Source organism: Vicugna pacos, chromosome 2 (genome assembly GCF_048564905.1).
Source record: "Vicugna pacos chromosome 2, VicPac4, whole genome shotgun sequence".
In the NCBI taxonomy this organism is placed as follows: Eukaryota; Metazoa; Chordata; class Mammalia; order Artiodactyla; family Camelidae; genus Vicugna; species Vicugna pacos.
This window is the reverse complement of record NC_132988.1, coordinates 73,265,790-73,277,965: the sequence shown is the minus strand read 5'-3', so window position 1 is coordinate 73,277,965 and position 12,176 is coordinate 73,265,790. Positions and strand designations below refer to the sequence as shown.

General features: G+C 41.4%; 1 protein-coding gene across 2 annotated transcripts; it reads right to left on the bottom strand.

Annotated features, from left to right (window-relative positions):
- Positions 1–1,206: 1,206 nt before the first annotated feature.
- CCNG2 (cyclin G2) lies at positions 1,207–10,058 on the bottom strand. Of its 2 annotated transcripts, none has more exons than XM_006198232.4 (8): positions 9,919–10,058; positions 8,796–8,933; positions 7,810–7,947; positions 6,474–6,724; positions 6,184–6,262; positions 6,000–6,098; positions 3,782–3,987; positions 1,207–2,650 (listed from the first exon to the last, which is right to left on the bottom strand). In XM_006198232.4, the coding sequence occupies exons 2-8, from the start codon at positions 8,931–8,933 to the stop codon at positions 2,527–2,529; spliced, it is 1,035 nt and encodes a 344-aa protein (XP_006198294.1). In that variant the 5' UTR covers positions 9,919–10,058; the 3' UTR covers positions 1,207–2,526. The 2 variants fall into 2 exon arrangements, with proteins under 2 accessions (XP_006198294.1, XP_006198293.2); XM_006198231.4 differs by lacking the exon at positions 9,919–10,058 and adding an exon at positions 9,018–9,145.
- Positions 10,059–12,176: the final 2,118 nt, after the last annotated feature.

Below are 12,176 nucleotides of genomic sequence, written 5' to 3'. Positions count from 1 at the left end.
CAGAATCAAATTTGCATATTTTAACGGATTTGCGTATTTTAGAAGGTATATACCCAAGGGAATCGGGGTAAGCCTGGAGACTGAGAGATTATTAGGATATTGCAGTGACCCTGCTGATAAGAGTACAGGTCTGACTGAAGCCAGTGGCACAGAGCAGACATATACAGTGTGAATGATAAATGGTGACCTCCAGACAGAAGGCAGCAGGCAAGAGGCAATGAGGATATCACGTAAGCTTCCACCTTGAGTAGACGGAATGCCTATTCACCAAAATACAAATGAAAAGCAGGTTTGGGAATATTCAGAACTTTGGGAATAATCAGTGAGATGGCTAGCTGTGAATAAACAGGTTGGGAGCTCAGTAAAGAGCTCTAAATATATGGAAAACCAGAAAGGGGAACAGATCAAGTCACGTGTGGACAGATTCACACAAAAAATCATCTAGTAAGAAAAGCAATAAAATCCTAGAACTGAAGAGGGTTCAAGACTTGGAAAGCCACAAATAGCTTGTGCATCTCAACAAATCAAAATCTGAAAGCAGAATATATTGTCTACTGTTTGCCAACATTACTCAATAAGAGAGGGAGGATCGTTTGGATTCTCCACTAGGAGGGTAGGGAAACATACCCTTATATCTCCGAGGAGAAGAGGAGTTACATGAAAACCATATTCAGTGTATCTTATTTTCTACCTAGCTAGAGAAAATAAAGGTCTCCAAAAACCAAACTAGATGGAGAAACCATGCCAAAAAAAGGAAAAAAAAAGTCACTACTTGCAAAACAAGCCTGAGACTGGCAAGGTCCAGAGCTCACTGCCCGAGTGCCTGGTCAGTAAGCAACCTTCTGAGAATTTGGCTTGTCTGCAGAGACTGTGCTAACCTACCAGCCTGACTATTCTGGGTTACTTGACACCTGCTGGCTTTCACTATAAACTAACAGGCATTCGGGTTAGTATGACACTCTTCTGTTTCATTTGAGTCCAGAAAGAGGTCAACTCTCAAGTGACGGATTCACTTTCAGTATCTTCAAGGCTAAGGGCCAAACTGGTGAGGAAATATTACCTACGGGACTTCTGCAACCAAAGAGAGGGCTTATCCTGGAGATACTCCAGCCTCACTTCAAGCCTTCTCACTGAAATATATATAACAAGCACTTTTTCTTTTCCACCAAAAAAATTAAAAATTAAGAAGTAACTGCAAACAAGGAGTACAATTCATTAATATTTTTATTTTGAGCTGTATCTATTATTATCTCAAAAAGATCCACTTCAGAAAACATCCAATGACTGTTGACTTACCAGAGAAAAAGTAAGTCATCACTACGATTTATAATACAGAATACACAATAAATTATATTTACATGCAATGACTAGACTATCACACACGGTAAAAAAATAACAGTATTTTTATGTACATTTTTAAAGATTTACATTTTCATATACAGTTTATAAAGTTAAAAAAAATTCTCTGTACAAAATCTCATGTGCACAGAGTTTATAAATCCCTATTCTTATGGCTGTACCACCACACAGATATGCTTAAAACTATAACACTACAAACACTTAAGTTTTTTTTTACACTTCATATTCAGTCTTGGCACCCATATACTAATACCATTATTTCTGAAATGTGAATGACAAAGGAAATAAACTGTAATCATGCAGACCTTTTTAATATAAGAAAATGAGATAAAATGTGCTACCAGACCAACATTTATCAATTTCATAGTTACCTAATTCTGTTCAGCCTCCTGCACTGCTCTCATACAGGTACATGCAAAACCAGCAGATCATGGACTGTTTTTAAAACATTAAAATAATACTATAGTCTGACAACACTTAGGCATTAGGAATGCAACTGTCTAACAACCTTATTAGTCTGTTGCTTATTTCCGCTTTGGCAGAAACCTCAAAGTTAAGACATTACATACTAAAAGTCACAAAAATGTCAATATTGTAATTCCTAAGTTTATAAAGTCTGTGTCAGAGAGTACATTGATCACTTAAAAAACAAAAAAATCACCAAAAAGGTGTTTGACATTTTAAGAGTATATTCTCTGTTCTGAGAGTGGGGGGAGGGGGAGATCTAAGATAAACCAGTAAAGGATTACCCATTGTCCCTGCTAAGGAAGCACCTGCACACTCCCCGTCTGTTTACATAAAGACACCTGAAGGCTTTATAAAAAGTTTAACTACACTATTCATCTTTAAAAATCTTCTCAAAAAGTAGTAAGTGGAAGGTATCAGCACCTTCCCTCCTCCCCCAAGTAGCTAAAGATCAATGAGAAAAATAAAGTGCCAATGTCTAAAGTACTGTTAACTGTTTAAGAGGCACTAACCCATTTGATGGCTTAGGATTAAATATGAAAATAGGCCAGATCCGATCTGAGTAATAAATAGAAGGTAGGTATTCCAGGCTATGCAATTCCTGCCTAGATGGGAGCTGGACCAGGAAACCACTGACTACCCCATTTATTGCTTTGAAACTGGTACACACACTTTAAATTCGGACCCAGAATGGTTAGATCTCTAAGACGGAAAGCCCAGAGTCTGAGCCACTTCGAGGCTGAAGAAGAAAGCGCACTCCTGCTCCCGTTGAGGGGAGCCGCCGAGGCTCTCCTCCCCACAACTCATATCTTCACAGGAGTCCTCACTAAAGGGAAGAAGAAAAAGAAGAGGACCCCGTTATCTAAAATACACTTACATGTTGTACAGGTGGAATAGAACTGCTCAACAAGTATCTCCAGTCTCAGGATTTTTACACTCAAAATTTAAGCTTTACAGAGATAATATTTAACTTACAGAGACTTCCTAAAGTGAAGTCTACTGTTACCTCCTTAGAAAATAGACTTAAGAGGTTTAAACAAATTACCATTTACCAAACTATTATTCTTGTACCAATTAATGGCTATCAGCAGCTAACTGTAGAAGTCTAAGTATTTTAAATTTAATAAATGCAGACTAATGACAAAGATCTCCTACCATATGGTTTTGATGTCTTTCTTGCATCAGTTCAATAATTGTATCACTGATATTCTCAAATAACAGACCAAGAAACCAACAAGCTATGAAAATGGAACTTCTACTCTCTTATCCCTATAGCATAGAACAATCAAATTTAATAAAAATAAATAATTCATTTTACTAAACAAAATAAACTCTGAATAAGACAATGGCATTTGGCAAACCTAAACATATCTATAAAAGTCTACCAAGATGGTGGTAGTAGTTCCCTTTATTTTCCAGTCATTTAACCCGCAGCCTCTTGCCACAGTAACGTAATAGGAATTCATACTGTTTAAAAGCCCAGAATGCTGTTTCAGTTGATGTTGTTTTTAACTAAACTGTATTTCAAAGACCAAAGGAGACGGCAAATAACCAGTTTTTAAAAGGGGGAGGAGTGAAGTAAGTCAGAGAAAGACAAACACTGTATCTCATACTGTATGTGGAATCAAAAACCAAAAAAACAGAACCCATAGATGCACAGAACAGACGGGTGGTTGCTGGGGGCAAGGGTGCAGGGGGAGGTGGCCGAAAGGACAAACTTCCAGTTATAAGCCCTGAGGAGGAAATGATGTACAGGATGCTGGACTTTGTTTGTTTGATTTTAATAAAGAAAAACAGTGGGGAAGTACACTTCCAAATTATTAAGTATTTTAATAAAACTACTTCTGGTTAATTCTGTCACCTGAAGAAATAATGCTGTTAGAGGTAGGGGCTCTGATATACAAAAATCAGTAACATTTAGTCTGGCTGAGTCTAAGTAGTCAAGGAGCCTTCTTACCTTTCACTTTCATCAAAACAACCCCCCTCCGGGATGGTCGGCAGCTCAGGAACACTGTAGTAGCTATTGTGGAGGTTCTGGGCTGTGCGCCTTGAGACTATCCAAACCAACTTCTTAAGATCTGGTTTGCAACATTCAGGAGAAGAATATTCGGCTAGGCATTTAGAAACTAACTCCCTCCAGTAAATGAACTCAGAGTCATTAACCTGAAAAAAATATTTAAATGAACAGGTTATGACAGTGGTTCCTAAAACTTGCTGTACCTTGCAATCACCCTGTGAGCATTAAAAATAGTGATGCTTGGCTCCCACCCCGAGATAGTCTTATTTAATTGATATGGGGTGTGATCTGGGCATCAAGAATTTTTAAAGCTCCCCAGGTAAGTCTGATGTGCAGTCAAAATTTGGTAACCACTGCTGCTTTAGGGGAGGAGCAACATAGGTAATAAAAAATGTACGTAGGATTCAATACATAGAATGCTCTGCCTATTTTAAGAAAACACATGGACCTAAAAACACTAGGTCTGTTAATGAATCAGTTATCAAGTATATTCTCTGACAGTCTCAATGCAAAGGAATTCAACACAATTTAGGTTTCTGTAACAGTATTATTCAGATGGCTACGTATTTACATTAAGACACCAGATATCTGCAAATGGAGAAGTTAGCAACATGAGAGAAGAGGAATTTCCCCAGAAGGGCACAGTTCCTCCACCACTGGGGAGTACCCAAATTTATTTCAAGGAATCATCACTGAAGATGTTTCCAAGTAACGTTATTATAAAAGGTTTATATTCAAATTAATAAACTCGTGGTTAAACAAAAGCTGGAAGTTATCTGTTAAAACCAAATGCTTCACAGTGCATGTACTTGCACCACAAACAGATGATTTTATATCATTTGCCTCCATTTCCACCTAATCCAGCTACATATTAATTCCCGTGCGATCTGGCTTCTACCACTCCTTATTCTCCGGACATCACCTACCAATTCTCATTATACCGGGCCTCTCATCAAAATTCAATACTCCTGACCACCTCCTTCTAGAAAACTTCTTTCCAACCTGACAGTGCTTGTATATCTGTCTAGTGTACCTTCCTTCAGTTGGGTCCTCATGGGGAAACTGCCAATGCTGAAAACCCAGAGATTTAACTGACCCCTAAGCAAAGGACTCTCACAAATCTCTTATGGCTTCAACTATTATTTCCTCATCAGAAATTTCTAATCTCAATCTCCAACTATGATTTGCCTTCTGAATTTTTATTCCAGATTGCCAAATATCTGCTAGACATCTCCCTATCTGAAAGGTACACAAGGACCTAACATCATACTTTTTTGATCACAAATTAATTTCTCTCAAATTTCCCTCCATCATTAGGTCCAAATCTGGTCATTCGTAACTCCCTGCCTCATTTTCACGCTTGGCTTCCAAACCCACTGAGTTGGATATCCTTAACCCTGCTTGCGATTTCACCTAGACATTCTATCTTCAAACCTACTCTCAATGACTCTATCAACTTCCTGGTCGTAAGCCTTTGCTGCCCAAACTTTCACTGTCCAAAATTCTTTTGGTACAACCAGGCTCCCAGTCATCGTGCCTCTCGCGGTCTATCCTACTTTTCTGCTAGCAAAACCCTGAAGTACTCCCTATGTTCAGAGACAAAGACCATACAGCACTGCCACACAGAATTAATAAATGACAGAACGCCCTGCCTCATATTAAGTTCCATACTTCTCCAACTGGACTATTAGCTTAAGAAAAAGAACTACGCTTTCGTTTGTTTTACACCTCGTTACAACTGAAAAAAAATTTATTGGGCTGGTCTGATGAAGGAGTTTAAAAAGAAAAACATAACTGATGTTATTTTGGTAACCTATTAATGGGACGATGACTCAGTCCTACAGATGCAATAGGGTGCCATTAGTGTTACTTACTAAGTCTACCTCTTAGTACGTGTTTTAGAACAATGTGCACGGGGCAATGTAGACCGCTGTCATTATCAACTAGCAAGAATACTACACAAGGGACACCTGCATGTAAAAAGAAGCCTGACTAATTCCCTTCCAGCTTAATACTGTCTGGGTCAAAGCTGCATTTTGAGAACATCAACACTTAAGAACCTCACAAAGTGTTACTTAATGTTTAAGGGACCACAGAAAAAGATAAAACAACACTAGGAAGAAACTTGCTTTAAAGATTAAGAACTGAAGATATTTACCTTGGAATGTTTTTTAACAAGCAAGAGAATTTCCAATAATTCAATGGATTTCAAAGATTCTACTTCCAAATTGAGAAGGCACAAAGCTAATATAGATGGCTACAAAAAAAAAGTTAAGAAAAGTTAAGTATTTTTTTAATTCAAAACAGAAACTGTGAGTGAGATAAGCAAGGAACTGACTTACTTTTGCTTTTGAAAAGGTAAGTCGGCAGCTGCAAGCTTTCAGCTGAGCTTCCAGTTTGTCAAGACTCAGTATTTCTTTCCTATATGATGAAAAGAAAGTATGAATATTTATTTATTAAACTTCTAAAGATTTAAACAATTTTAAATACTTGTCAAAGAAAAAAAAATTGTCACCAGAAGTCCAAGCTTAAGGTCGGGAGGGAATAAAAATGTAAATTTCATCAGCATTCTAAGTCTTTGTTACTTATGGCAATGCAAAAATACACAATTTTAATTTATAACCCCACTGACCTTTCTGAAGTATGACAAAGTACTATAGTATGGTATAAGTGCAAAAAGTGTAAGGCAGTAGTAGCTTCCATTTCATAGTGCAATTTTTCCGAAATTATTTTTTCCATCCGTTTTATGTCAGAAGCAGTACATTTACACTGACTAATCCGGATTACATCATGAGTGGATGGGACATTGCATTCTTCTTCAACTATTCTAGCAGCCAGCAGAAAACAACAGACTCCAATGCAAGACAAATGTTTAGGTTTCACCTGGAAAACAAAGAACAAAAGGCTTCTTCCAACAATTGTCCCTTTGATTTGGCAAAGCAGACACTTGAAAGAATATTGTAATGAGCCCCTACTCCTAAGACAGAATACAATCAAGCTGCTTCCCTGCTTTTACCTTTACACACAATATTTAATTGCTTTTACATTTTAAACTGTCTTAACCTACCTTTAGAAAAACAAAAGACATTTTGAGCATTTACATTATTTAATTTTAAATGCAGGTAAAAAATTTAAATCCAAGTTCACAAGCTAGGTTTCTAATACTGCATTATATACTCTGTATTTCAAACTTATGAAATACAAAATAGTACAACCCCCCCCCCCAGAATAAATCAAGCCTTTCAATACCAAGAAAATATACTTCTTTGGATATAAAAATAATACATTCTACTTATCTTTTTATCTTATCTATTTAAGAATCATCCCCTACTTCAATGCAAATTTCCCCAAAGAGATATTGCATCAGATGTGCAGAGTGGAGCATATGTAAAAGCTACCATGGACAGATGGCTGCCCTTTTCTTTTCAGTGCCCTGAAAACTGACCCAGCAGCTGACAGCAATCCTACTGGCAGAAGAATCACCACATTTTTCTAACAGTTGCTGATAACTGTTATTAAGACTGTGGTCCCCTGCTTTGAAAAGGCTCCTCATAGGGAAGGCAATAGGTCACCTTGAATACAGTGCTATACTTCCATTTGTCATGTTTCAGATGTTTAAAAAAACACCTAGGTTCAACAGAAACATAATGGGAGATGAAAATGGAAAACCTTATTTTGAGAACGGCATATATAGAGAATACCTAAAAAACAGGAATCTTTTTTGCCACAGCTTCAACAAGAAGGGACATAAAGAGGTTCAGCAAAACCTAATTTAAGATACAACAATACACTTAACTTTTGTGGTCTCTTAATCTGGACTAAAGCTCACAATTCCAATTATTAAAAATGTTCATGTATGGTGACATTGTTACATTCATTTGCCAAATATTTTTTGAAGCTTTGTATGCTAGGCATTGTGCTAGGCACTGGATATAAAAAAATCATTTTATATAAAAATGATTAAATACCTTCATAAGAGCCAAGAATCTGTCCAAAATATTGACAGCCAGGACAAAAGTTTCAGTGCAAGATCCAAAAAAGTTGGTTAAACTCCTTAAATCTTCTACTTTGGCATTTCTCAATCTTGGACACAAAGTGTTATCATTCTGCAATAAAAACCAAGAGCCAATGATTATGACTGTCTTAGAACTAGATGAATAATACACACAGATTCAAGTAAGGTAGTGTTTTCCCCTTAATCTTCAAGAAAACGGGAGAAAAGGGGGAGAGGATAGAGTATGTGCTGAGCTCAGTGGTAGAGTGTGTGCTGAGCATACATGAGGTCCTGGGTTCAATCCCTGGTACTTCCATTAAAAAACAATAATGATAAATAAACCTAATTATCTCCCCCTCCAAAAAACCAAAAAAAATTTAAAGTAAATTTTAAAAAAGAAAACGAAAAAAAAGTGTTATCATTTCAACTAAAGCACTACACTTTATCAGATACAAAATGTGTATGTATCATTGCTTTTTGAAAAAATACATTGTAAAATACATTCAGCAATTCAATATAAAGTTAACTGTTGCCACACTTCCATAGGGTTATAGCAAATATAATTCAATTCCCCTGTAATGTATATACAGAAGGTTCCTTGCTTGTTTTCTTTTTTTAAAAATAGCATTTAAGAGCTGACTATACAGAAGTATTGCATAGGCAGAGGGTATTTCCACAAATGAACTGCTCAATTCCCAGGGAATGTCCCACAGAGAAGCTGCAGGCTGGGGGTGCCAAACATGAAAAACACTTTCCTAGAGTTAGTACCATTCTCATTCTTGCTAAGAAACAAAAGAATGACCCTGACTTAAGATTTATCTTAGTACTCTAGGAAGACCAATTTTGGTTTTAAGAAACTTTGCAACCTTTAGTCTTCATTTAAAAAAAAAAACTGTTTTTAAAGTTATCTCCCCGAGCCCTATCAGCTGCTGGAGCAAGTTATCTTTCCTGGGAACTCACCTCTGGGGTGGCCTCGATCAAGTTCAGTCCTTTTTCTCGAGGTTGGAATCTCTGTTCCTGTTCTAAGTAGAGGTTCAACAATCCAAAGAGCTGGACCCCTTCACGACCGGCCAAGTACTCTGCCCCCAAATCCTTCATCTGCAGCAAATACATCACACAGTTAGAGAGTATCCCGGGGGTGGCTGGGGGAAGGGGGAGGGGACAAAGAGATGGTACCAGTACCTCCAGCGAGGGGCAACCCAGCACACCCAGGCGCGGAGCGGGTGAGGGGACCAGTCACGTCCAGCCAAACCCCAATGCAATCCTCCCCCACCGCCAGGGAGGTGTGGCAGGGGGAGGGCCTGTTGTCACGTCCGCCGGCCAGCCCTGGGTCAGACCGGCCAGCTCCGGCCTCCCCGCCGTTTCACAAACAGGAAACTGTCCCCGGGTGGCGGTGTCCGGACGGTCTGCCCCAGCTGAAGTCGTTGGGGGGAAAGGCTTCTGCCCAGAGGAATGCACCAGGGACACCGATCGCAGTGGATCCGGTGGGCAGGGGCTTTGCACAATGGGGTGGGGGGGAAGGGAGAGAAAGTCTCGCGACTGAACAAAGAACCGGAGGGAGGAGACTCCCGAGCCCCGCCCCTCCCGCGGAGCCCAGCTCCAGAAACCCCTCTCGCTGGAGTCCAGCCCGCAAGCCTTCCCCAGCCGCTTCGGCAGCGCCTACTCGGTACACAACCCGAGAGGGAGACCCGATCCCAGAGAGAACTAAGGTGGCGCGGCCCACCGGGTCGGAGTCTGGGAACAATTCCAGCCCTCCTCGTTCCCAGAGGTCGCCCGTCCATCCACTGATGCCCGGATTCCGCAACTATGCGGAGACCCAAGGCTGTCAATCCAAGAAGAACCACCCCAGCGAGGCCCAGTGGTTAAATGAAGGGGAGGAGGGGGTACACCAAAGAACTGTCTTCAGCCTCCTCGACCCCTCCATCCATCCCACCAGCATATCTCCGCCTCCAGGCGCCCACTACCCAGGGCTGAGGGCAGGACCGGCATCGCTTCCCAGGCTGAGGGATGGGCACTCTGACTCGACCCCTGTGGTCCAGATCGCGAACAAAGAAACTCCGCGATCCCGGGTGGGCCCACTCACCGTGCTGGAGATGCGCCTCCACCGGGCCGCGGCGCCGCGGTCGGAGCCGACTGGGCGCAGCGGGGGCGTCCGGACCTGTCTCCGAGGTCAAGGACCCGCCGCTTCAGCAGTGCCCCTGGACCAGCATCCGACCCTTCTTCCCTGCCACCGCCCCCTCGGCCTCACAGCCCCGGCTTCATCCCGCTCCCCGCGCGCCCACCCTCCGGCTGGGGCGCAGCGCTAGCCCCTCTAGCCCTGCCCCTCAACGGGCTCAGCCGCCGCCACCGCGGAGGCCCAGGCAAACCCCTTGTTTTTGTTTTGAGTCTCCGACGCCCCCAAGGGGGCGGGCCACGTGACTCCCCGCGGAGGGATCCGCCGCTTCCGCAACAGTCTTTGAAAAAGAGTCCCGCCCCTAAGTCTCTGCCCCAGCCAGCTTTGTGGCCTCCTCAGCTCGCCTTTGCTTTAGTGAGCCACCCCTCCCTCTCGGTTCCTGGGCGAAGGGTGGAATCTGGGCGTCGGCTTTATTCTGGGGTTGACCCAGAAGGGGAAGAAAAGGGGAGTGATAGGAGTGAGAGGCGGAAGGAGATAGTTTCTGGTCTCATTGCACCTTTTAAAGGTCCCTGATTTGTTTTGTTTTCGCTGTTTTGAAAAGTCCGCCCAAAGTAGCTGGCTCCCCGATTGGATGTTGGTGGGGCGAGCTGACTGCTGAAGCTGATTCACTCTCGAATCCGGATTGGCTAATTGATTAGCCTTTGAGCCCTGTGATTGGTTGTCACTGTATCCGGAGCCTCAGTCTTCCATGGGGCCTTAGCAACTCTGGGGTCCGGATTGCGCATGCCTGGGTGGCCTGCTCCTGAGGAACGCATTCAGTTGTGCCTAGGGTCAGTCTCTTCCCTCTGCCACCTCCGCCCCTCCCGGAGGAATACCACGCTCGGCCCTCACCTCCAAAGAACCAGAACAGCTAGATAACGTTTGTGACAAGTCTTTCCACCACGGGAGGGTTTTCAATGTTCCTTTTGTATTTTTTTGTGCAGGTCCATTTTGCGATAATCAATCAAGTTACTGTAAAATTTTGGGGGTGCTTACTGACATATTTACGAGTAAAATGCTGTCATCTTTAATATTTGCTTTAAAGTTTTCCGACCAAGAGGGGAAAATGGAAAGGACAGCTGAAACAGGATTGGCAAAAAGTCGAATTGTTGAAACTGGGTGATGGATACAGAGGGTTCGTTATACTATTCTTTCTATTTTTGTGTACCTTGAAATTTTTCTGTAATAAAAATAAATATTCAATGATGGGGCTTAAAAAAAACTTACCTGTGCACATTGACGATGGTACATAAACATCTAATAATAGCATACCTCCTGAGGTTGTAATTGTGCTGTTGTTTTAATGAAGGTTCTGAGAGTGTTCTTGATCCTTGGTCACCCACAAATTATCATTTATTGTCTATTATATATTAGCGTTGTCATTAAGAGGTGACACCTCTCCTGGGGCGGGGCAAAAAATTCAAAGCAAAGGGTGCATTAAGCCGGAGAAAGTTTCACGAGGAGTATTTTGGGGGGTGTAAGAGGCTCCCCTCCAGTATTTTTAGTTACTGTCTTTCCTTTCCTTTCAGTTCCTCGCTGACCGTCTGCTAAACACACAAATCGGTAAATAGCACATTCTTGAGTTCTCTTAATAATCAATTAGCCCCTGGGAAATCATTTCTCTTTTCTGCCCTTCTGTATGTTTTCTATGAATTGTTCTGTTACTTGTGTATGGGAAGGTACATAACATAGCTTTCCAAACAGCTTTCTCTGTTTTCCAGAGCACCTAAGGAATTTTAGAAATAGATCCCTTAGCACGTTAGCTGGGACTGGACATAAGCGTCTGGAGCACAGAGCAGCTGTGGGGAGGGGAGCTCAAAGAGCTAATCCTCCTATTTCAGAGAGGTGTGGCCCCGTTTGGGATTTTGGAAAATTAATAAAACTACATTAACAGACTACTTTTAAGTGATTTACAGTTTCCATAATTTTATTCAGTGTTTGTTTGATCTTTGAGACATTGTTAAAAGTATTACTTTTATTTGACATAAACGTCATGCTGGAAATCTATGCTGAAAAACATAAAAGAAGGCATTAACTAACATGGAAAATCTAGCTGAGATTAGAATCTCCTACATACATGACAGCTTATTGTACAGTGTATGAAGAGGCTCAGTGGACAAAGTCCAGAGAGAGAGACAGAAAACAGCTAGATGGAAAACATGTACCATGAGAGAAAGGAGAGCTGTGAC

Bases quoted from the DNA above. Each gene is read 5' to 3' on its own strand.
- CCNG2 (XM_006198232.4), bottom strand. From the start codon at position 8,933: ATGAAGGATTTGGGGGCAGAGTACTTGGCCGGTCGTGAAGGGGTCCAG. The intron at 6,725-7,809 runs GTATTTAATCAT...TTTGTTTTCCAG, and splicing joins GATTCTTGGCTCTTATGAAG to GTGAAACCTAAACATTTGTC. The intron at 2,651-3,781 runs GTAAGAAGGCTC...TCTTCCCTTTAG, and splicing joins TGTTTTGATGAAAGTGAAAG to TGAGGACTCCTGTGAAGATA.